This window comes from Chironomus tepperi, unplaced genomic scaffold, assembly GCF_022539635.2.
Source record: "Chironomus tepperi strain 1889 unplaced genomic scaffold, CSIRO-AGI_Ctep_v1 contig_364, whole genome shotgun sequence".
Classification (NCBI taxonomy): domain Eukaryota; kingdom Metazoa; phylum Arthropoda; class Insecta; order Diptera; family Chironomidae; genus Chironomus; species Chironomus tepperi.
In genome coordinates, this window is record NW_027226486.1 from 1,836,216 (window position 1) to 1,863,198 (window position 26,983).

Consider the following 26,983-nt stretch of genomic DNA (forward strand, 5'->3'; position numbering starts at 1 on the left):
TGTGTCGTGCACCTTGTGTGCCGGGCAACCTGTGATTCGGGCAACCTGTGTGCCGTGGAGAGTCCAAAAACCCTAGCTTTACGTCATTTCCGAATACCCCCTTACTGAATTCTTCCCAATAGTTTAGATATCTTAGCACTTCACCAGTCGTCGAGACATGCTCGCTCAACCATATTTCACAAAAAATAACAAGGGTCAGACACTCCAAAAGTACAGTACTGTACTTACTGTACTTGTTGAATTTATATGAAAGTACAGTAAGTACAGTACAATACTTACAATACTTACTGTACTTGTATGGAAAGTACAGTAAGTACAGTACTGTACCTACTGTACTTACTGTACTTGTATGAAAAGTACAGTTAGTATTGTACTGTACTTACAATACTTGTATTATCATTTTTAAAATGAAGAAGTGATAGAAATTATTAAATTTCACTTTTTTAAAAGAAAATTTAATAGAAAATGTTGTTTTTCATAATTTTTCAACTTTATATAAGAAAATTGATATACAAATTTAAATTTTTAAGAATTTCCCACATTAAATTCATCGAATTTAGACAAAATTTGGTTTTTATGAGAGACTTTTCAACCTAAATATGAAAATTCAACCCAAATTTGGGTTTTCCGAGTGATTTTTCATCTCGAATGAGAAAATCGAAGCTACATTCGGCTTTTCCGAGTTGTTAATTAACCTAATTATGAAAATCACAGCTAAATTCGGCTTTTCCGAAAGATTTTTTATCCCAAATAAGAAAATCTAAGCCAAATTCGGCTTTTCCGAGTAAATTTTCATCCCAAATAAGAAAATCAAAGCCAAATTCGGCTGTTTTTAAAACCTAAATATGAAAATCTAAGTCAAATTCGGCTTTTCCGAGTAAATTTTCATCCTAAATAAGAAAATCGTGGTAAAATTCGGCTTTTACGGGTGATTTTTCAACCTAAATATAAAAACCTAGGCCAAATTAGGTCTTTTTGAGCGGTTTTGCATCTAAAATAGAAAATTCGAAGCTAAATCAGGCTTTTTCGAAAGATTTTCCATTTTAATTATGAAAATTAAAGCGAAAATAAGAAGAATTAGCCAGAATTCCCAATTGTAGTAGTTATTTTACACTAATTAAAGAAAACTAAGGTGAAAAATTATAAATTTAAGATTTTTAACATTAATTTCATACACTTTACAAGAGATTTTAACAAAATTATCCTTATAATATTTTCCATATAAGTACAGTAAGTACAGTAAAATATTTACTGTACTTATATGAAAGTACAGTAAGTACAGTACAATACTTACAATACTTACTGTACTTGTATGAAAGTACAGTAAGTATTGTACTGTACCTACTGTACTTACTGTACTTGTATGAAAAGTACAGTAAGTACAGTAAGTACAGTACTGTACCACTGGAGTGTCTGACCCTTGAAAAATAATTCAAAATTCTGTTCTTATTACCCCAAAAAAATAAAGAGTTCTTCTAATGTCAATGACCGTTCAAGATATTGTGATGAAATAAAAAGTGTTCACTTTGTTATTATAATTAGCACATTTGTGACCAGAAACAACAAACTGGAAGATTTTTAGGTAGCTTAGATTTTTAACATCAGGAAATAGAATGTTAGTGTGCAGAAGAGATTAGTCATCATTTAAATATTTTTGGAGCACCTGTTGTAGGGCTTGTGTGAATGTGTGAGTGATTGCTTGGGTTTGGTTAGGAAACGGTGGCCTGCATTGAAGCAACATGAGAACGGAGCGACATGAGAACGGAGCGACATGAGAACGGAGCGACATGAGAACGGAGCGACATGAGAACGGAGCGACATGAGAACGGAGCGACATGAGAACGGAGCGACATGAGAACGGAGCGACATGAGAACGGAGCGACATGAGAACGGAGCGACATGAGAACGGAGCGACATGAGAACGGAGCGACATGAGAACGGAGCGACATGAGAACGGAGCGACATGAGAACGGAGCGACATGAGAACGGAGCGACATGAGAACGGAGCGACATGAGAACGGAGCGACATGAGAACGGAGCGACATGAGAACGGAGCGACATGAGAACGGAGCGACATGAGAACGGAGCGACATGAGAACGGAGCGACATGAGAACGGAGCGACATGAGAACGGAGCGACATGAGAACGGAGCGACATGAGAACGGAGCGACATGAGAACGGAGCGACATGAGAACGGAGCGACATGAGAACGGAGCGACATGAGAACGGAGCGACATGAGAACGGAGCGACATGAGAACGGAGCGACATGAGAACGGAGCGACATGAGAACGGAGCGACATGAGAACGGAGCGACATGAGAACGGAGCGACATGAGAACGGAGCGACATGAGAACGGAGCGACATGAGAACGGAGCGACATGAGAACGGAGCGACATGAGAACGGAGCGACATGAGAACGGAGCGACATGAGAACGGAGCGACATGAGAACGGAGCGACATGAGAACGGAGCGACATGAGAACGGAGCGACATGAGAACGGAGCGACATGAGAACGGAGTGACATGAGGACGGAGTGACATGAGGACGGAGTGACATGAGGACGGAGTGACATGAGGACGGAGCGACATGAGGACGGAGTGACATGAGGACGGAGTGACATGAGGACGGAGCGACATGAGGAGCATCCTTAATTTGTGTTACTCGGATAAGAATCCCGAAAGTACACCAAAAAATGGACATCCCGACAAAATAACCCAAAAACTCACCTCTACCCTCAAATCACGTCATTCAAATCTTCCAGGCATCAATGTTAGAAAACATAATATCAAATAAATTTACATCTCTGATCAAGGGACTAAATACACACATGAAAAATGTGTAGAACATTTCAAAATAGGAAAAAAATACTTAATTACAAGGTAAACGACATCGAAATACAATCAGTAATGAACCGACTAGACACTAATTTAGAGACAAAATTGCAATTTTAATTTTTTTTTTTCATTGACTTTTTTATACATTTCCTTTATCATGACTGACTAGATAGGATGCAAATGTATTCTGTGATATAATATGGATCAGTAAGTTGCCTATCTATCTGCTTAGAATTGACAAAATGTTATGAAATTGATGACAAATGTTCGGAAAATATTTAAATTTGATTATATTACATCTACTGATTTTACATTTATTAATTGAAATTTTATATCCGTTTTGTTATTTTGAACCTTGAAAACAATTCAAACCTTTACTGAATAATTGGATGTTGATAGAGCGTGCTGTATTACGTCAAGTTTAAGTTTTGTGAATTTTTTGTTTGAATTTTTTCAATATTTTAGGTTAATTTTATCATTAATTTAAGTCTAATATGAGCTACTCGAAAGGCATACGGGGTGGAAAATTTGAAAAACCTTAGACATGCTCCTATCCGGCTTGATTTAAGTTTGAAGTCGGATTCTGATTCTAGGTCAGATTAGCATCGGCCTAAAGTTGGATATTCTTCCGTTTCTTTGTCATTTTAATACATAAAATGAAGCAAACTAGAGAATTTTGTTCAAAAAGAAGGGATAGGGGCTTAACCCCAAACCCCTTATAGATACCCTCTATCTGAGGCATAGTCAGGTCCCCCTAGGATGCATATATCATTAAAAATTTGGGTGATTTTTGATTATTTTCATGAAAAACCTTTAAAAATTGAAGAAGAGCAGGCCTTGACCCCCTATAACCCTCCCCCTAAATACACCCCACCCCCTAATTCCCCCCACAGTACCATCAATTCATTCATCATTCAACAGCCATCAATAATAAAGTCTATTTGATATTTCAAGTTTCTTCAACTTGTTCCCTAATTGAATTTGAAATTAAACTCATGGATAGACTTGGATAGACTTCACCAAAAAAATATTCACAAGCGGTTTGATTCTATTATAAATTGTAATATGATCTTGTGATGAATCTTAATAGCTACTAAGTTGAATTTTTACTTGGTTTTTGTAACTTGTGAATAAAATTTGGATTAAAATGTGATATTTTTGATGAAATTTATGAATTTTTGAAAAGTTTATGGATATTAAGGTGTCTAGAAATAGATAAATTGTATGAATTGTTGGATATAGAAAGGGAAAAATGACTTTGAAATTCAGATTATTGAGATCCAGAGTTGAACTATGGTGATTCATAGCTATCAATTGTTTAACAAGTGAGGATGGATAGACATCTGAAACTTAGTAGAGCTATAGTTCATAGTGGGATCAGGAACCACTCCTTTGATGACATTACTGCCTGATGACATTGCAAAACTACTTCAGACTTTGTGGATGGTAAAAGATCGCATGGAAGACTGAAGAATTCCTGGATTGGATGTGTTGAAAAGGACACTAGAGTCTTTAATATTCCGAATTAGCAGAAGGTTTCGAAGGATATAGCTGTCTTCAGACATTCCTTACGCAAGGCAAAGGGCCCTCTTGTGACTCAGCCAAGAAAGTAAGTATCTCACGAAACAAGGGTATGAACCGTGGATACGCGATATGAATGATTCGAAAAAGGACAATTGAAATATCTCTCCTTCCGAGTCTCGAACCCTGGATCGTAAGATCGGTATTGCACGAAGTACGTGCCAAAGAACTAAACCAATCCGCCACCAAGCCACTTTGACTCACAATTTTAAAGTAAATAAGTCAGTATTGGTTGATTTATGAGTAAATTTAGGAATCAACCCGAGCGACACAAATGAAGAAGGCACTAAGGCGGCTTCTATTTGGTGTTAATAAAGGAAGAGCCTTGATAGTTTTGGAATCTGGAAATGATTTGAAGAACAATCATTTATCACGATAAAACTGCTTATTTTGTCCAAATTCTATGCATTTCCAACTAAATTCCATCAAAACCTCATCAATATTTCAATGTCAATACCTAAAACTATGACGATCATCATCCAAAAATATTCTATATCCTCAAAAAATGTTCAAATAAATTGAATAAATATGAAAGGAAATTTAAATTGTTAATAAAGTCTACATGATGATCGTGTGGCAACATCCTAAACAATATCTCAATTTTTTTCTTATATAACAAGCTTGTGCCTGACATGATCCACAAAAAAAAGGGTTGTTAAATGACGCGTGTCATAGATTCAATAAAAAAAAAGGATTCGGTTGCACTTGATGCGTGAAAAAGGATGTATTTTCCGTTAAATAAGGCACTGACTGCCTGATTAACAACAAAAAAAATATTTATGGAATTTATGGCCATGCATCGGCATGTAACAGCCTTCTAGAAAATAGAGCAATAAATAAAAAATTATCTATAGACAATAGGAGGAGGAACCGGCATATCAAAAAAAAAAAAAATATTAATATTTACGATGCGATATACTTTATGACGAGACGATTTCTGTCAATTATTTTGTTACTAGTCAATTAGTTCCCTAAATTATTGAGCATCATACCTTAAAGTGAATCCTTATATTCACAGTGTCAACATGTTGTGTCTCGAATGCCATAAAAGAAAGTAACAAAAAGGAGCAAAAAATTAGAGCATAAAAGAATAAAAAAAAATCCGTAGCTACACAACAACTGTTCAATATCCTTTTTGAAGGATTTTTTTGTGTCTACCGAACATTTATTATGGCATTTAATGAGAAGAAAGGCACAACAGACGTAACAAATAAAGAATATTATCGATGCCTTTTCTTTTTTTTATGGTTCCTTAATGTGCTGCCCTTGAAATTAAAAAAATTAAAGTAAATTTCCTGGTTCATGAGATGGGACGAACAAAAAGATCACGTAGATTGGATCTGTAACTGTTTTTTTTGATGCTGTTTATGAACGAGAGGTGGAGTTAAGTAATTGATGGATTATTGAGGGGATTTTGAAGGATTTAAAGAATTATTGGGTGGATGCTGTTCTCGAAAAGTTCAGATCGTTCGATCCCAGGCCAGCATAGCCCTGAATTGGTGCTGTATTTGGTTTAAATCAGGCCCAATGCTAGACTAACATTGGACTGGTTCCACTGCATATCATTCGAAAAAGGACAGTTGGAAAACAGTTTCTTTTGCCGAGTCTCGAACCCATAATCGCTTAGTCGGTAACACAATAATTAGGTACCGAAGTACGTAACCTTTCCACCATCAAGCCACCTCGACTCACAAATGTAAAATAGTCCATCACCGACTAAAGTCCAAAAAGAATCTTCAAATTCTTATGCCAAAACCAAACAAAAACCCAAAGAATCGCTGCAACTGCAAATATTTCCTCAACTGTCATGCTAAACATAGTCTATTATGCTAATGTACTTTATGGTCAGCATAAAAGAAAAAATTCTCATATTATTTAATAAGCACATATCAAAAAGAATTCACATACATATCAGCAAAAAGTGGAAGCATAAGCACTAGACTTCCAAATAAAAATGGTATTAAAAAGTGCTTGAATTTGCTTTCAACATAAACAATAAGTGAAATTCTAAACAGAACCTTTCCGAGAACTCAAATGAAATATAAAAAAAAAAATCCATGACGTGACAACTTTTCAGTGCTCTTTGTTGGAACTTTAGTGGGAAAAATATTAAATTTGAATCGCGCACACGACGAAAAAAATTATTTTTTATTTTTGTACATTATTTTTACATGCGATGGTCAAAATTGTTCACAAAAAAGTGCTTGCAAATGCTTACATGCTTAAGTTTGTAAGACAAATAATAATATTTATTGAGGAAGAAATTCTGAAATTTTTTGAATTTGAAAATCAACGGATTTTTTAAATTTAAAATTTTTTCAAAATCGTTGAAGTTCAAAATTCAATTTAAATTATCTAAATCTGTTAAAGTTCAAAATTTTTTCAAATGCTGAAGTTAAAAATTTAATTTGAAGTTTTAAAAGCCGTTGAAGTTCAAAATGTTATTTGAATTTTTAAAAACCGTTGAAATTTGAAATTTCTTTAAGACTTAAAGTTCAAAATTTTGGAAAAACCATTCAAGTTTAATTCAAAATTTTTAAAACCGTTGATTCCTAAAAGTTGCAATTTATTTATGAATCACTGCTGTAAAATCCGTCTAGATCTACTCAAAATTCCCTCAATATCCATCACTCGCATCTTTAACATTTTTATATTGAAATTTATGTTTTATGCGATTTATTTTCACAAGAATTAAATCCACAACAAAAAGAGGTATTTGTTACAGCATTCCATGCTGACTCAGCATTGTTCACAATTTTCGGTAAAAACAATAAAAAAAAATCCTTTTCGATCCACAATCCGATTTAATAATGAAGTATTTCTTCTTTCCAAAATCAACATTTTGTCGTCAAAAATCTATCAATCTCCATCTCTCTCCGTCGCATCCCATTCGATGCAATATTGTCGGTAGGCTTCTGTTTGATTTCCAAAATTAGACATAAGTCCAGACTATTGTTTCGTTTCAAATCAATAATGCCGTCATTAAAATAAATATTTTATTTCTATAAGAAACCCTTTTTCGCGTCGCTGACTGTCGATTTAGCAATATGCACCCAGACTTTGCTTATTTTTTTGTTGCTTCTGTCTTTTGCCACTATTGGCATTATTTTTGTTGGATCTGAGATTTTTTTTTTATGCTTTATTTTTCCATCATTATCGTCATCATCATCAAATGCTAAAAATTTAATATTGTTCTCTTGTGCTGTGCGGTGTATAAATGGAATTTTTTGGAATTCTTTTCAACAAAAATCAGAATTTAAAGTATCTAAGGTACGGAGAGGGATATTCAATGGGGTAATTCAATATAAATTATATTCAGCTCTGTTTTTTTTCATCGACGATTTATTCTGAAGAAGATGAATAAGTTTTAAGAGTTTTGGATCAATTTTTCATTGTTGGATTTTTCCTTAAATTGTTGCTTGGATGAGAATATGTAGTTGCTGTGGCTGTATAGTTGGGGTATTGTAAGATCATGACACTGACTATCAATGAGGGGTTCTATTGACTTTTCATAATCTTAGAATTTCTAAGATCAATCATAATGATTTGCAGACATGATTTAGAATCTGATGAGAATTGAACTCACATGCAATAGAAATGGAAGAATTGTTGCTGTGGACACTGTTTGAAGTAGGATTTGAACCCTCCAATCTCATGGAATTATAGAATCTTAAAGATGCTGCTTCTACGCACATGGCCCACGGTGGCATACATTTCATATTGACAGATTTACGTACATTTGAGTTGATGCTTAAAAAAGCGGATAGGTGACTCTAGAAGACTAGTTGTACGTCTAGTTCTAAGGACGATCCTTTTGTTGTGACCTAAGCTCCACATAGGAACATGGTAATGGTGAGTAAATAGAGACGACAAATCGAATGAAGATGACACTAGTCGATCTTATAACTAGTCATGAGACTTGTCAAATAAGAGCCACCTCGCTAAGACATGATTGCTCTCAGCTATGACAGTTCAATAACCTAAAGCTGTGGTTGGCAACCATTATTATGGCACAGCACATATTGATGATAATCCACGTCTAAAACCACGAATACGGTATGCGGTTCATGACATTTCCATAAAAATTTGGCTGCAAAAACTACTGTGCCGCGGCACACAGTTTGTCTATCACTGACCTATGCTTATTCTTGACATGAATTTAAGGTATTTTGGCAATAAATGTAAATTTTTGATTCAATTATTCAATTACGCATTCCTAAATCAATTAGAATCCCCCTACAGTTCCTAAACCCTTCATTTCCTTCTCACAGACCCACTCAAGCCCAACCTAACCTCATCTAACCCAACCTCATCAAACATCAATGAATGAAACTTCATAAAAATGCTCGATATAAAAAAAAATTGTTCATGTTTCATTGAAAATTCTCAAGTTTCCGTCCGTCGTTTAGACGAACTATTCTCACAGTAAAAAGTTTATCGACCTCATCGATAGCTCAAGTTGTAGTTTTACATGAATCGAAAAGAAAAACAAGAATATTCTATCTGATTACTTTGTCGTTGAGTTAAAGGTGTTTGGAGTTAGAATGAAGAACAAAATTTTTAGTACTCAAGTTTTTTTTTTTGTGGGCTTATGGAGAAATTTTGAGAGATATTTGCAGGTAGATGATTATGGGTGAGGAGACTGGAAGCTAGAGAATTGTTGTTTTTTAAGTCTCATGAATAGTAATTTTGTGGTTATAAGTCTGGGAAATATTGGAGTTTGGTGTAAAATGGATGGGATTAGGAGTTCTAGGGTTTGGAAGTGAGGCAAGAGTTCCTGAGAGGAGATGTTGTTGAAATTCAATTAATTTCTGTTACAATACTAGCAGGCAAGGCATAATCATCCTAAATACATCTTAATCATTGTGATGTATAAGCCAGAGTTGACAGGTTTTCATGGATGCTAACCTTTTGAACGTCGGCCTCCAAAAAAGGTCGAGGTCACCTCCAAATGGAAGCCTGTCAACTTAGATATGAGCAGAGTGGAATCTGAGGTATCGAGCTATTTATGTGCGAATCTGCCAGTATGGGAATAAAGCCTATATAGCCGAGAGATTAGACAACAGAGCAGAAATCTAAAATACTCTATTTTGTGAGAACATGGGCTCGATTCCTAGCTTCAGGCGTCAACTCAGGGAGATCATGGATCACATCTGATCTGTACGGCAAGTAAAGTAAGTAAATGTTAAGGGTTTGATTCCCATCAGATACCAATCTCTCAATCATCTTTATAAGATGCTGTCGATATGACAAGGATTCGAACATTGTTCAAGACAACTTAATTATCAATATAAAGCCTTACCACAGTGGACAATAATACCTTAGAACTAGTCATCAACTGGACATTAACTTGCCATTATCTAGTTATAACTTAGTTTTGTCGACTCGAACTAATTCAGCTAGAATTGTTCTCATAATCCCCAATAGTCTCACATGTAAATCCCCAATAGTCATCCAGCCACACTGTAATTTCCCCAGACAATATTCTAATGTGACATTATGTGCTAAAAAATCAATCAACTTCATGTTTATTCACACTTATTCAATCTAATTAATGCAATTTTAAGCATGCATGCTCGTGCATTAGAATTTAAATGAAGCTTTGCATTCACAAACAGAACAAGAAAAAATCCAATTTCTTCCTAGTTCTGACCATCAAAAAGTAATTATGTGATGTAGATATTTCACATAGTATGGCAATCAGGTATGGCAATAAAAAAAAAATTCTTTGTTGTTATTTTTTTAAGTTTGTAAAAAAAAAATTCCAAAATGTATGACTGACATGCTGTAAAATTCAACCCTTTACCAATCGATATATTTTTTTCGTCGTAAAAAAATAATATTGTAAAGAAATATGATTTAGAGAGGTAGACTGGAGTGAGGAACACGAGGATAATTATATACGTTTATAGAGTTTTTTAAGTAGGAATCCTTGTTTACGTATCATATTTCGTCTTTCTTCTTCAGTATGTTGTTTTATTACTTAACAACTCACTTCAGTCATAAAAAAAAGTACACAAAAATTATCGGCTAGGAAAGTAGGAGGAATGTGTCATCAGATAGGCGCATTTGTCAAACTCAATGTTGGCGGATTGATGGATTGATAGACTGATAGACCGATAGATTGAGGAACTTGAGAATTATCGGACAGTCGGACTAAGCAATTGTCAGACGGACGGATTGATGAACAAGTAAAATTATGGAAGGATGACCTGATAAACTAACAAATTCATGAATCTACAGAGATGGATTGTCGAATTGGCGGATTATTAAACTATCGGATTGTCGGACTAACCAATTTTCGTACTGTCGGACTAAAAAATTTTCGGAATGTCGGACTAACGAATTTTAAAACTGTCGAAATAATCAATTTTAATACTTTCAGACATACGAATTTTTGAATTGTCGGACTAAAGAATTTTCGGACGGTCAGACCAAAGAATTTATGGACTGTCGGACTAATGAATTTTCGGACTGTCAGACTAATTAGTTTTGGGATTTGTCGGACTAACGTATTTACGGATTTTCGGTCTAACGAATTTTCGGATTGTCGGACTAATTAGTTTTCAGACTATCGGACAAAAAACCAGTTTATCAATCTCACAAATTAAAGGACTAGCGGACTAGCGGACTAGCAGACAAGCAAATTGTCGGATTGGTAAGCTATCGGATTGACAGATATTCGGATTGACGACCTTTTGGACTGACGGACCAACGAAATGACAAATTCTTGAAATAATTAACTGTCGGACTAGCAGACTGTCAGATTGACGAACTAATGGACTCTCGGACTTACGAACTGATGGACTAGATAACAAATGGAATTCTGGATTTATAGATTGTCGGATTAATAAACTGGCGGACAGATGGATTGTCCGACTAACGAACTGATCGAATGTCGGACTGATGAACCGACGGACTGAACAACGAACAAATTAACAGTTTAAGAGTTCCACTAATCCCTTAAAAACACAAAATGGCAAATGGACAAACAGACAATCTAAGACTATTACGATCCTTTTCCAAGCGGAAAAGAATTCCTTAAAAAATTATGAACGAAATGGAAAGAGATCTATTTTAACCCTTCCGGCACAATACTATACGTCGCACATATATAAAGAGATTTCACTTCTCATTTTTTTTTTTTTCAAACCTATTCTTCTTTACTTCTTTCATTTCATAGGTCGGAGGCAATAAAGCGATTATTTATCCTTTCTTTCACTTTCTTTTCATTCTCAACTCTTTACAATTCTCTCATGTACTCTTCTTTTCCCTTTCCAAAGGCTTCACTCTCGCTAAGCAGCATTTTTTTTTTATTATTATAGGTTTATGAGAAATAAAAAAATAGAAAGCTGAAAAGGCATGGAATATGAGATCCATTTTATTGTTGTAATCTCGATCATCAATGACATCTGTATCAATTTTTTTTTGTATATGTGCTGTTTCGCAATCAGCGCGTGCTATTAACAACAAATTGCTGTGGAAAGGTGAGATAAATTTGTAATTTATTATAGATTAAGTATCGATAGTGAATCAATGTGCGTTTGATTTTGCAGAGGAAGAAGGTGAACCCTTTGATGAATTGTACTAAGCAGATGCTGGTGGATGTGGATATGGATGTGTGGGAGGATTTCCTTTTAAGATCTTTAATTTTTATTGGAATTTTGCTGTCAAAATGACATTTGTTGATAGAATTGATTATAGACTAGATATAGAGAGCTAGAGGAAGGATTGACAGAGTCGCGTATGTTTAATTAGGTACTCTAAGTCAGAGGTGAGTAATCTGTGAACAGCGGCTCTCTGATGTGTTGCCGATATTATTTGGAACTTACATGATCCATATGTCGTGTGGGGTTTCGGTGGTCGAAGCTTATCACCAAAGTGTAACGTAGCATACAGCACAGGTTTTGATCAGAGGTGAGGATTCTGTGTGCACCGGTACATCTTGGTAAGTCAAGATTGAAACAGAGAACGTCGTACGGTTCACAGAATTTCCCGAAATTTGGCCGATACTCTAGTGGTTCGTGGTACACAGTTTGATCATCACTGGACTAGAAACTCTAGATCAGTGTTGTCTTAACTGTGTGCCGCGGTCCAACTTGGTGTAGAGCGTAGACACACGGCGTAAGGCTTATGAAATTCTTCAAAAATCTCGACTGCCGATCAGTGTGTCTGGCAGTGTTGCTCAAGCTGTGTGTTCCAACACACTAACAGGCTGCTGAAATTATTTGGAGTGCCATGAATCGTATGCCGTGTGTAGTTTTGGTCGAGGCTTACTACCAAGACGTGTCGCGACACATAGTTTGGACAGCACTGCACTAGATCAGCTGTGCTCTGCAACACTAATTTGCCATGACAATTTTTTAAGTTCGAAGTATGCAATGGCACAAAGAACGTTGACCACTACTATTCTAGAGTCCACTCTGCTTCAATCCTACTTACATACTGACTTGCCTAACCATACAGATCAATTGCGATACATAGCCTCCCTTAAATGGTGTCTGAGCTTCAATACTACACAATTTATGAATTCTACAACGCATTTCAGTGAAAACTTAGTAGCAATTCCCTAATTTATTCAAGAAATTCCTAATAAATCACCTGTAAATGCTTCCATATTGCCCTTAAACGCTTCATCACACAATATCTTTATTTTCAATACAATTTCCTTGAAAAATCGCCTTAATTGAAGTAAATAAAGATGTATAAATACACTAATTGATTAGTCATCATTTCCATTTTTTAATTCTCAGTATAATTAATTGTGTTCACTTCAAGGCTCTACCCGCACACTCCTTTGTGTTCTAAAGGGCTTATTGAGTGTAATTAAAATAAATTTTTAGTTGTATGATGATAAAAGTTTGTGATTGTGTGCTTAGCATAAGAAAATTAATTTATGTTTATAGAATTGAGACTTTTTTGTGATGAATAGATATCCTTGAGTATTGCAAATGATATGATAAATGACAATAGAATGTTTTTCATTTATAGAAATGCTAAATCATGAAAAAATGGTTGATTAATTCTGGGTAGAATTTGTTGGGAATTTGTGATTTTGGTATGTTTCTTGGGATTGGATAGATTTCAATTTTATTGGATGTGTGGCTAGTTCTAAGGACGAAAAATTTGAAAATGGTGTCATTAGTCGTTCTAAGAATTAGATGAACTAGATTATTCATCTTTAGAACTTGAATTATGGACTAGATTACTCATCTCTAGATTTAGGCTAGTCGTCTTTAGAACTAGACTAATCTTCTATAGAACAAGACTAGTCGTATTTAGAACTAAACTAGACTAATCTTCTTTAGAACAAGACTAGTCGTCATTAGAACTAGAGCAGTCGTTTCTAGAACTAGACTAGTCGTTTTTAGAACTAGACTTCATAGTCGTTTTTAGAACTAAACTAATCTTCTTTAGAACTAGACTAGTCGTCTTTAGAACTAGATTAGTCGTATTTAGAACTTGACTAGTCGTTTTTAGTCTATTTACAGTAGTAGATTTTAGAACTAGAGTTATGAGTCCAGTCTAGCCGTAATTCAAGTTAGTGCAACATTGATGAGCCTAAATAGAACTAATATGGCTCAATAGCGCTGAAGTTTAGCACTTTGATGCTTTAGAATTGCAATAATGAGTTAGCTATTCAAAGTTCGAATCTCAGTGAACTCAATTCGTCCTTTTTCAATTATAGACACTGAAAATGTTCATGAAATGAGTCTACACGCTCTAATTCAAGGTTCTAGACAACAACATCTCAAATTGACCAGTCATCATCCTTAATTCTAGCCTGTAAATTCAAGCTTCAAACTACTCAAGCTTTATCCACGCGTCATCAATGAATCTAGACATTACACAAGCTTATTATACATATTAAATTAGCCAATCTTACAATTATAGATCCATATTCTAATTTCTCATAAAAGACTATTAACCTCCCAGGAATCATTTATTCCCTCGTGATTAACTCACGACATTATCTCATGACAACAATCTCCATAAAAATAAATATTTTTTAAATCACCGATAATCATCTTAGTATGCATTTTAATTACATTAAACATTTCATGCTTTATAAATTTTCCAATAAAAATTCATTAGGTATAAAAGGCAATAAAAAGTTAAATTGTGAATTAAATATAGAACAAAACAGCTTCTGAATGATTTTTTTTCCACCAGAAAAATCAGTTTTCCTACTTTTTAATTCATTTCAATTTCATTTCATCTGTAATTGTTTGAAAACTCATATACTAGATCATATCTTCGTAATGCACTTAATTTATTCAATTAATGAGATTATAATTAGTGCAATTTTTTTGTTGCTATTTCTCTTTCTTTTGAAAATATGTATTTTATTAATAATGTTTGTTTTTCCCTTATAAGTACCGAGGAGTACACGGATGGGAGGATTTATTAGGAATGCATAGCTAAATTAGGTTGCAACCAAAGATGCATGCAACAGTCACAGAACTCATTGAAAGAAACCGTTGATCTAGATAGTAGGAATTGGAATTCGGAATCGGGAATTGACAAACAGTAGCCAGCTAAAGAGCTGGTTCTATGGAGCTAGTATCCTCTATGGGAGGTCATGGATCACAATTGACTGTACAATCAGCGAACTAAGTAAGTAAGTACAGGATTGCATACTTAAAATTGGTTAATGTGAACTTTATTACCATACAACAGGAGTGTATTCAGGAGTAGGGGTATTGGGGTATTCAGGGAGAAGGATATTAAGGTATTCAAGGGGAGGGGTATTGAGGTATTTAAGGGGAAGGTTTTGAGATATTCTAAGGTAGAGACTTTGAAATATTCAGAGAGCTGAATGGTTCCCTCTCCATTTTTGGAGAGAATTCTTCAATTTGCTAGAGTTTTTAGTACAAAAATCCTAAAACACGCCCTTAATTTTAGCAATCCCCCCTTCTCTCCTTCCCCCCTTCCAAAGCCCTCCTCCTTCCAAAATGCTCTTCCCATTTCAAAGCCTTCCCTCTCTTTCAAAGTCACCCCTCCCATACAAGGTGTGTCACTACATCGTTTTAGTGGTGTGGCTGTATAATGCCACATAGAGATGTATCCAACTTTTTAGGACTTTTTTAAAGAAAAACTATCTTATCCCAATGCCACACACAAAAATATCATGGGGGATCCCTCTTATAAAACTGGTGACTGCGTCCCTGGTGGAACAGCCTGATTGATGGCAGACAACTTTCGTGACAAGTGACAAAAAAGCAACAAAATGTGACTAAAATGTGACAAAAGTGATAAAATTTGTGACATTTGTGAGTTGCAAGACAGGCACCTGTGACAAGCAAAAACCGTACAAATTGAAACCGATGCAAATGTTGTCAGCAGAGAGTTATCAGCCCCCCTGTCCCAGGCAACTCCCTTGTGCAGTACTATTCCCGCATCAAACAAATTCCAGCAAAAACCATTCTATGCTTTCTATTGAGCATAGCATCTATTTTTTCTTACCTAGACAACATATTTCATCTTATGTATATCAATCATTAAAATTATGATTCGCACGAGTATATTCAACAATTCTCATCTCATAACCTAGACAACACACAACGATGTGATGGCTTGCAAAACTGCAATTTTTTTTTTATTGCTGTTCCGCTCGGATACATACTATATGGGGAGATTCATATGAATTTTGCCGTGATATTTATTTAACTTGCTTGATAATTAATTTAGTGTGAAAAGAAAAAATGAGGAAAAAAAAATATCAAAATTACTATACGATTTAATTCTAAGGTCGGTGATAACTCTATCTTGATTGAGAATTCATTTGCCATCTCACTCCATCAAAATACAGCAATTGCTTAATGAAATGCAACAAAATGTAATTAATTCTATTAATTGTACGTGTACGAGAGGCATAATAAGAGCGAGAAGGAGTTGAATGACTAATTGTCTAATTGTTTTGTCTCGTATTCGAATAATAATAATAATGCATAATATGCGTATATGCACTACACTTTAATGTCTGTCAATTCTTTCATTCTATCTTATTTTCCTTACTTATAGGCACAAAAACAATTGTCCAGACAAGTCGTAATGTTTTTGTGAAACAGAAAAGTCAGCAGAGCGTTTTAAGTCGTAATATCGACCAACAAACGCCATGTGATCGTCAGTCAACATTCTGTCTCGAATGCAAATAATAATAATAATGCGGCAATGCAGCAACATTTTTTTGTCTCTGTCTATTCAACGAAAGATTGCTTTGTTTTTGTAGCAAATAATTTTTGTTGTCGTTTTGATTTTGTTGGTGAGATTGTGCTAGGTTTATCTGACAGACTGCTTGTTATAGGAGATGTGTGGATGGTTTTCTGGGGAAAGGAATAGATGTGAATCATTGGGAAGTTTTAAGGAGTTTCCATGAAGAAACTTGGAAAACATGTGTCACCAAAATGCCAAAACCGACAGCAAGCTTTCCATAAGCACAAGCGTTTGCTTACTACTTGACTACACTAAACCCAGCTTTAAATCGACTTGTCGCAGAATTAGTTCAGGATTTTTACTACTTTTACTATTCGTATAGACTATATCTTAAAGTACAACCAGCACTGGACCACGCTTATTTGCTAGTTTGATGAGAAGCTCAATAATTCCACGTATATTCAGTCAATTAATAATACCACTCGGGTAGTTGATAAAAATACGGTATAACTAGACAAATGCTGGTTGATTGATAACTGAAATCCAGTTAATGACTAGTTTTAACGTATTTGTGTACAATCGGGATGCTTTGTGGTGTCGAATTAGATTGGAATCTGTAGTATCGACCCATATCAAGACAAATCTGTCAATACAAGAGTAAGACCTCTTTAACCAAGTGACTAGGCATCAGACTGGATGTATATGCTATCCTCTCATTTGTAATGACGTGAGTTCGATTCCCAACAGATGCCAATCTATCAATCATTAACATAGGTTGTTGTTGGTAATGACAGGGATTCTCACAATATCAACGACATTGCAACCATTAAACTAGATTTTTGTAGGATTCGAACCTACGTTATATTGAGTTAATACTACAATAGTCACATTCTCATCAAAATAAAGCGTAGCTCGAAATCTACTCATATTCTGTAATGAAAAGTCGACTTTAAGCTCTGACATAAACTCTGCCAGTCACAAGGACATAGTCAAATGGATTAAGAATCTGTAATTTTGGTTCCCTTTCAGATTAACCACAGATTTCCCAAGCAACCAGATCGATAAAAAGCTACATTTATCCAAGTTACTCTTAATAAACTCATCAATGTTATAATCATGCTTAAGTCGAACTTTCTGTCCGATTTTTAAACTGTCTGATCACTAAAGAGCCGACCATACTGTCAAGTCAAAAAATATAAAGAGTATCCTCTGTAACATAAACTGCGCTTCCGTTTCAAACATAACCTGAGCAATTTTCTCCAATTTCATTATGACTTAGTTCGTCGTGCAAACTGCAACCAGCAGCAGTAGCAACGTAAAATAAAAAAATAAAAAAAACAGCAGTGCGCGCGCGGATACGATATTCATGTTCAAGGATGCAATATTATTATTGTTTCATTCGTTTTCATTCATAACTTTATGTGCTATGTCGCGAAGTTGAGCTGCTTATATATATTTTCATGGTCAAGTTTGAATGATTACTTCATCGTCACAGACTATAAAATGTGTGCACATTGACTGGATGTGTATATGTATGAGGAAATTCACGTTGATGATCACGAGAAATTGTAAATCTCAACTAGATGCAGTTCAAAATTTGTAAATAAAACAGGCATAGTGGTCAGGTCACACGAAAGGAAAGAAAGCTGAAACATCTGGGTCGAAATACAATTTAAATATCAAATTTATCAGGAATTTAAAGACAATTCTTAAGAACACTTGAAATAAGAATCTTATAACGTTAGAGATTGTAAATGGAGAACAAACAAAAAAGACAAATTGAGTTTTTTATTCAGGTGTAGATTGATGGATGAGATACAAATGCTAAATTATTCAGTGAAATTGATTCTATTGCATTCGATTAAACTTTACTTTACTTTGTTGTTAGTTGGGATTTAATTTATGGATGTAAATGCTGATATACATATCAATATGACCGAACAGGCAGCGATTAGTCGACCTTATGTCTAATAATAAACATTGACATTTGTGGAACTTGACGTAGAATGTCAAATTTGAAATGTAGACGTACGGTCGGGTAATCGTAGTCTATTTTAATTGGGCATATTGATATGTATATCAGCTTTTACATCCATAAATCGAACTTACTACTTTTCGTTTACTATCAATGGAACAATTCCGAATAGACCATGCTCCTTGTCTCAAGACTTTGTGTCTGACTATATCAAGAATTCAATTGTAATATGCCAGAATGCCGAGAATTCCACTAGAAATCCCAGTTCGTCAATGGTAAATTTTTGTAAGTTGTGCATCAGTTCAATCAGATCATCCTGACGTAAATAATGCTAAAAATGATTGAAAGACTTTCACTTATTACGTAAACCTCCTATAATGACGTGGGTTCGGATCCCATTAAGAACTTATCTACCAAAAGTTACATAGATTGCTGTTGAATAATATTCAAGATTCACTTAAGGGGGAGGCAGGGAAAGAGGGTGATTTTTTGTATGGATATTTTGTTACAAGGAGGGGAGAAGAGCTGATGCTTTGGTCAAAAAGTCGGTTTTTCGCTTTGTATAACATTTAAATGGCAACTTGACGACAGTGAAATTCCCATTTGATGCTTCAACTACTGCTGCATCGTACTTCTCGGAATCACGACTCCATGGAGTCCTTGTTTGCTTACTGACTTCGCTGGTCAGACAGAGCAACTATGATCCATGGCCTCCTTCAGATAGCGCCAAAAGCTGCCTAATGCCTTGCCAACCATCTTTTAAACGACCTGACACCGGCTTAATGTCGTCCAAGTGCTTATCAATTGTCAATAATTTAACATATGCTTCACAAATCAATTTTCCTTACGCATCGGAAGTGCATTAAATTTTAAAGTGTCAAACTTTGTTGCTTGATATAAAAATACTTTCTAGATGTGAATTCAATGAAAAATTCATTTTGGTCGTTCGCCGTTCGATTCTATTAATTTTCATGATAAAAAAGTTTTAAAGATGTATAAATTTAAATTTACTGAATCAAAATTCTGAATTCTCTTGCTATAAAATGAAGTTTGTGCTGTTCTTGATGGAATTGAGTAATTGATTTTAGAGTTTCGAAGTGTCTGGGTTTAGGGAGATGATTGGACTTACCGGTTTTGGGGGGTTTGATGGTTGATTCTTGGATTTTGGAGATTGGACTGGTGGATATTAAGGCTTGAAGTCACAAAAACTTGAAAATTTACCAAAATTTGAACGAAAACTCACAAAAGCAAAGCTTACTCAGTCAAAAGCGCTCTAAAAATATCCAAAAATTTCCAAACTTGTAAAATTCTTCTAGAAATTTCTACAGGATGGCAATAACCTTCAATATTCGTTTCATATTGATGATAAACACCTCTTTTCATATTCGTTGGACATAAAATTATCATCCTTAAGTAACCAAAAAAAATTATCATTTCGCACGCATCATCTCCATAAATTGAAGTTCATCAAGGAATAAAGTGTAAAAGAAGTGCGAATATTGTGACTCAGTTTGCATATAGAAGCGATGTTGCAATTCCAAACTTATTACAGATGTAAAAAAATTGTGAGAAATGGAAATTCAATTTCCGATTGTTTACACCGGTACACAAAAATTTTCTATCAGGAATGTGGCATAAAGTTCAAATTTCACATTTTGTTAGCGGATGACCCGTGGTTAGTCAGATGCCGGGAACGTGAATGGAATGAATTATTGATATTTAAATTTGAGTTCAAATTGCTTGCTTACTTCACTGGTTGTATGGGTCAATTGTGAGTCAGGATCTCAGGGGGAGGAAGGGTTGACTACCGGGCATCTACCCTCCGTAAACAGGGGTTGACTCGTAACCATGCTCACCCGTAATCAAGGGTTGACTTCCAACCATCCTTTCCCTGTTTTCAGGGGTTGACTCCCAACCATCCTTCCCCCGTATTCAGGCGTTGACTCCCAACCATCCTTCCCCTGTATTCCGAGGTTGACTCCCAAGCAGTCTACCTCGTATTCCGGGGGTGACCACCAATCTACCTGTACCATCAGTCTACCTCATATTTAAGAGTTGACTCTCAACTTCCATCTGCCGTATTTAGGGATCGATCTTCCCCACATCCAGGGGTCAATTCAACTCCTCCTCCCCCTGAATCCCTCCTCGTTACATGTCCTTCCTCAGATAGCACATGAAGTTTGCTCTATACAGGGTCAGACATTGAAGACACACCAACACCAACAACTTCTCAATTTAATCATTGAACGTGATCAACCGAACGTGAACACATCACAGCATATGCTCAAAACCCGTCCAATTCATCAATAACATTATTCTAAATTTCTCAATTAATTCAAACATCCCCATACGAAATGCCTCAAATCCATCCATTCATTCAAATCTTTCATGTCTATTTCCATACTCATTAAATATTAAAATCCTTTTATGATTGCCATAAAATAGGTTCCAACTGAATCATAATGTTCTTGTTAAAAAAAATGTGTTAATTTGAAGTTGAATCAAACCGCATTTGGGCGCAATGTTTTGATCGTCCGGTAAAAGTTGAAAGTTCATCGACATGTGGAATCTATTAAAAAATAATACGGAATAAGAATTTACATTTTAATGAGTAAGATTGAAAAGGATTTAAATTTTTTGAGAATATACAAGATTAGGGTTGTACAAGGGAATTGTACAAGAATATTGTGCAAGTTTCATGTGAGGATTTAATGGAATTTTGGTTGTTGGAATAGGCTTTGATTGTGAATATTTGGTAAGAACTCTGTTCCGAGTGACACAGATGAAGAAGGCCCCATCACGGAGACATGTGGAAATCATAGGCAGCTGTGTGGATAACAGCAAATTTAAGCCTTTAGGATGACACAAAATAAGCTTTAGTTGACACCAAATTCAAGGCACCTCAACAAGACATCCATGGCTCCTTGAACAAGATTTCTTCATTTAGGTCGTTTAGATTCTTGATGAGCTTGAGTTGCTTGCCATGTCGAAGCGGCTTCCATTTAGTGTCATCCACAAGGCTGTCATATGCCATACACAAACAAGCGACTTCCATTTCATTTTAATGAAAGAGCTTTAGTGGCTCCATGGCGGATCCTTCTTCATTCATGTGTCGCTCGAGATCTAACCTAGCAATAAGCTACTCTTGACATTAATCCTTACTCTCCATAACTCAAGTTCCATTTAATTATATTGCATCCTTTATTAAATTACACATAAATGTCTAGTCATTTCCTAAGTACTCAAATATGTAAAATTCTTGCGTATATCCTGCAACATGCAATTTATTGGATTTATATACTAAAATATTTACAAATGTCACATAATAATCCTGCTAAGGAGGCTTCCTTGGCCAATAAAACGAAGTATAAAAATGCATCGGCATCGAAAGGCATTGCGTTGGTATCCTTCGTATTAGCCACAAGTGAAATTTAAAGGAACTAAAAAAATGGAAATTGTAAGGAGTTTTAAGAATTATTGGAAAGACAATCTCAAAGTCGAAGAACTGCAAAGTCAGTTCATTGAATTTTCCGAATTTTTTGATTCCGAAAAGGTCTTCAACCTGTTTGGCTTCAGCAACTTACAAACTCTTGTGCCTGAAAAAGTAAAGACATGGAAGCAAGTGCTGTACATCGTAGCTGTCCTAAGCTTAGTTCTCCTTACTATTCTCGTCATGATCAGCATGGCCATTGGTGTGACAAGGACTGACTCAATCATAGTTATGGCTGACAATGTATGCCTGATTGCTGGAACTTTTGTAATTTTTGTGAAGCTTTACTCGATTGGATATTTGCATCGTGAGAAGGTTAGGGACATTATATCAACGTTGGATCGCTATTATCCACATGATGCCAGGAACCAGCATGTATTCCATGTAGACAGGCATTTAAAGACACTCAAGCTGCATGCCAAGATTGCAACCACGACTTATTTTGTGGCCAACTTCATGTACAACATTGTACCATTGCTTGTGCAGCTATACCAGCTCATGCCATCCCAGGAACTAAATCGGACCATTATTTTGCAACTATTCACTCCTTATGACCAGACTAAGATTGTGCCTTACTTGATCCTGAATACCATTACATTGCTGTCAATTACTTCAGGTCTAGTCATCATCTTAATGACTGATTTACTATATGCTGAACTTGTGGCTTTAAATGCTATGGAATTAAAGAATTTGGGACACATGATGAGTGAAATTGATCCAAAAGACAGTCAGGAAAAAGCTATTGAAGATATGAAGGAACTTGTGAAAATTCATGGAGATTTATTGGAAGTGGCTGAGAAAATTGAGGAAGTTTTTTCAGGAATTTTGTTCATTGATCTGTTTGGAATTATTGGGATGATGTGTTCGTTGGCGTTCTTGGCTTTTGTAAGTATTGAATGATGACCAGGGGAGGACAGCTTAGGGGATGAAGTGTGTAATTTTGACTTTTGTCACCTAAGTTGTTCGTCCTCGAAAGTTAATGTAGTGAATTAATAATTCAAATGCAGCAAATTATTAAACATGATAATTGAAGTTTGCATCAACAAGTTCGTCATTAAGAAATGAATTTTTAAAATTCCCAGAACTTCCTATTTTTGAAATTGATATCAGCGTATATTTATTAATTGAATGTCAAGATGGGCATGGAAATGGTAATCTGGTCCTAATTAGATATATTATCTAATTTCAGGCTGGAATTGGGTGGCTGTTCTTCACAAAATACTTTATGATGTTCTTGGCTGCATCATGGAATGCATTTAATCATTGCTACTATGGTAATCGTCTTAGTGAGTAAGTATGATGCAGGAACATACTTCTTGATTGCTGAAAATTCGATAATTCTTGACATTCCGATGATTTTAAATTCCAGTGCATCAGTGGAAGTGGCTGACGATTTATGTGGCAGTTGCTGGTTTAATGGGAAACCAAAGTATAGGAAACTAATCTTGTTTATCATGGCACGAGCTCAAAATAAAGTGCAGCTTACTGGATTGAGCTTCTTGGTTGAAGTCAGTAGAAATGAGAGAAAACTTCAGGCAGGACTGACATAAGCCAGTCATACTCTGATCGGCATAAAGCTATATTTTCCACTTTCTGTCCACCTTGCACCTTGCAATTGGACTCCAAGAACCAGGCCTACATGACACAGGTATGCCGGATTTTGTGTCCAAGGAATCCTATTTTTGAAATTGATATCAGCATATATTTATGAATTGAATGTTAAGACTGACATGGAAATGCTAATCCATGATTTTGTGTTGTTTTACAGATTTCTAACTTGACTTATTCATACTACACTGTACTTGTTACTATGTATAATTCGTAAAAAGCAAATTCACTGTGAATTTTAAAATGTCAATAGAACATGAGCAGGTCTCAAAAGTCAAAAAGTCAAATAAATTAACAAATTATTGTAAAACCAATTTTAGTTGATTTTTTTTAATTTTTCAGACTTTAATGAAAATCTTTTAAGAAATTTTATTGGAAAGTTTCATGTACAAGACAATTGTACAAGTTAATTGTTCAAGTTTTTCAAGCAAGTTTATATTTGAATTTTATTTTTCCGTTATGGAATTTAAGAGTGAAAAAGAACAACATCGTTTGAGATTTAAGTGGATTTCTTATGAAATTCATGTCTATGCTTACTTTGTGTTGCTCTGATGGGCTGTGATATTCTTGTAACTTCACGTAACTTTAGTTAAAGATTGAAATTTCTTCAAAGAGCTTGCAGTCTTAACCTAAGAGACACACGGGAAAGAAATGACAAAAATTTAGCTCCAGACTGAAATATTGCTTCAGGCTTGATTCAAGTCCGCCTGGGGTCAGGTTTTTGGTCATTTCTACGCTACCTGCTTTCCTAGGAGCAGTTAACCAGCTTGTTGTCGATTATGAATTAATATCCTGCAAATTAACAAGTCATACATTCCAAATAGACCTGCCAAATCCAATCATATTTAGACAAAAATGTTTTTTAAGTAACAAAACTTTTTTATTTCTCATTTTTGAGGTTTACAATATTCAATTTTTAATCATACAGACAATTTTTGTGGACAGGGAAAGAAAACAAAAAATATTTCTTAGTGGAAAATAAATTAAAATAATTAACTGACTTGATTTTGTTAACATCTAAGGGGTTATCAACTCCTTGATCAAAATCGATTGCTTATGATCAATTTAAGGCATTTTAGGAGTTGACAAGGGTTAAAAAAATTAAATTAAAAATTTATGAAAGCGATTCGAGGGGGTTTGATGAGTAGTTTGGATGGTGACCCGAACAGCACAAGGTGGTGGATTGGACTTCTGACCGTAAATATGGGTCGAAATCAGCCTTCATAGTCCTGTCAAGGCAATTTCTAGTCTAACCGTCAATACGTCGACCTAATTGTATCCTAGGAAACATGCTGTGCTGCTCGGGCATTTTATGAATGGACTCAGCATTTTGGCACCTAAATCAATTAGTCAGGCATTGACACAAAGCAGGCAATTAATGATTGACACATGAATCTCAATATAAACCTAAATTACCCGACTACCTCACTTAATTCCCTCTGACAAATGACTATCCATAGTCCATAGCTACAAAACGTAAATCATCATCCTTAATTGAAACTTTTTTCCCCGACATAATTGTATTAGACACCAAAATTGTATTAAAATCACTTTCATCTCAAGTTTAATATTTTTCATCTGTTTCAGCTATCTTTGTTCATTTGTTAGTCATACTTTATTAAGTATGAACGAATTTGCTTATGAACAATGAAAATGATGATACTGATGGGTTTTGTTTATATCTGTTTAGTATCTAGCTTCTTGCTTGGCACTTTATTGCCAGATTATTCAGACATGACTAATGGATTTGAATAATTATTTTTGGTGGACACGAAAGGTGATGAACAAGTTAAGGTTAAGTATTTTTTTTTTGAAGTAATCTTAATTGTTCTTGATGTACTGTTAGAATCAGGACACATCTTTCGCCAGTTCCAGATGCTAGACCCCAACTAAAAGCTCGAGTGGAACAGTGACCGTGATTTGTCGACCTGATATAAGGTCTAAAGCTTGACAATTGTGGAATCTGCCATATTATGTCAAGTTTATTACTGGATATATGATTGATTAATCGCAGCTTGTTCTAATTGTGTCAAAAGTCAACTGAGGATATAGCATTGCAAGCCTTCATGGAGGTCGACTCCAAATGGAGGACTGGCAACTCTGGAGGCTTGCATTAAACAAGTAAATAGAAAGCCGTGATTCCTAAGACAATCTTCCACACCAATTAGATCCTATTCAGAGTCATTCTTGAGACGGGATCAACATTTTATGGCTCTCGAGATAAGATCAACTCCAAAATTCCAAATTTGTCTGAATTCCATCTAGATTTCAAGAATTTATCAAAATCGAGAGATGAGTTACTCATTGCTGCTGTATGTCTGGCTATAAATGTCCAAGTTAAGAAGCTTCTAATTTAAAAATTCTAGCTGAAGATAGCTTACAACTTTATATAAAATTGCTATTATCAAAAATATATTTTGTTATTTTAATTACATATGTATTATAAGCAACTAGATAGTTTGAAGTAAGACTTTATAAAATATATTTTTTATTTTGAATGGATGTAAAGGCTGCAGAATTTTCAAGTTCCTGAATACTTTCAGATAATCTCGTGAATTTCAGAACAATGAAGAGTTTCAATACCGCATAGACATGGAACATGCTGTCAAAGTTAAGCATTCTCAAATAAATTGAAAGCAGCACAATGCAGAAGATAGTTTAAGAGCAGCTCAATGCAGATTGCCGCATTTTTTTGCAATTAAAATGGTCAGGTCGATATCATCCGTCAGGTCAACTTTGTGTCTTATCGTTAATACAGTGACGTAGGGGTTCTATTCGATGTTCACGGATTTGCTATTCAGGATATACCTTCAATACAGTAATTCCTTCTCTTAGCAGTAAGGTTATGGTTGAGATAGGATTGAGAATTGACAGATGGAAGCCAGCTATAGAGTCAACCTTAGTTGCCATCTGACTTAGGCAAAGAATCACAATTGATCTGTCCGGTCAGCGAAGTAAGTAGCTCAAGTACAGGAGTTTCTTAGAAAATTGTCAAGACTTAAATATCCTGCAACCTTTACTTCCATTTCCTACAATCTTCATAGAAATTTTTTTTCATTATTATTTCTTATCATTCAAATAATTTAAGCAATTTACTTCCATTTCATTAAGTAAAAGTTGTTAGAGATTCAACTGTAAGTATCATGTATCTTGTAAGTTGGTAATATATAATATATATCATGTGTAAATATAAAGGTTTTAACAAAAAAGGAAAAAAAAAATTATCGTACATTAATAAAAAAAAAATAATAAATTTTTTCACATAATAGTGCATGGCATGGCACAGCATAAAGGACAACTGTGGATATAAAAAAAGAGAATGCATTAAAAAAAATTGA

The 26,983-nt window shown here is 35.0% G+C and overlaps 1 protein-coding gene across 1 annotated transcript in view; it reads right to left on the reverse strand.

The window, feature by feature from the left end:
* Positions 1-24,503: 24,503 nt before the first annotated feature.
* LOC139095563 (mucin-17) overlaps positions 24,504-26,983 on the reverse strand; it is a 33,402-nt gene continuing 30,922 nt past the window's right edge. Inside the window, exon 8 of the mRNA XM_070646953.1 lies at positions 24,504-26,943. Coding sequence (XP_070503054.1) covers positions 26,904-26,943 — 40 coding nt within the window. The 3' untranslated portion in view covers positions 24,504-26,903. The remainder of the gene's footprint in view (positions 26,944-26,983) is intronic.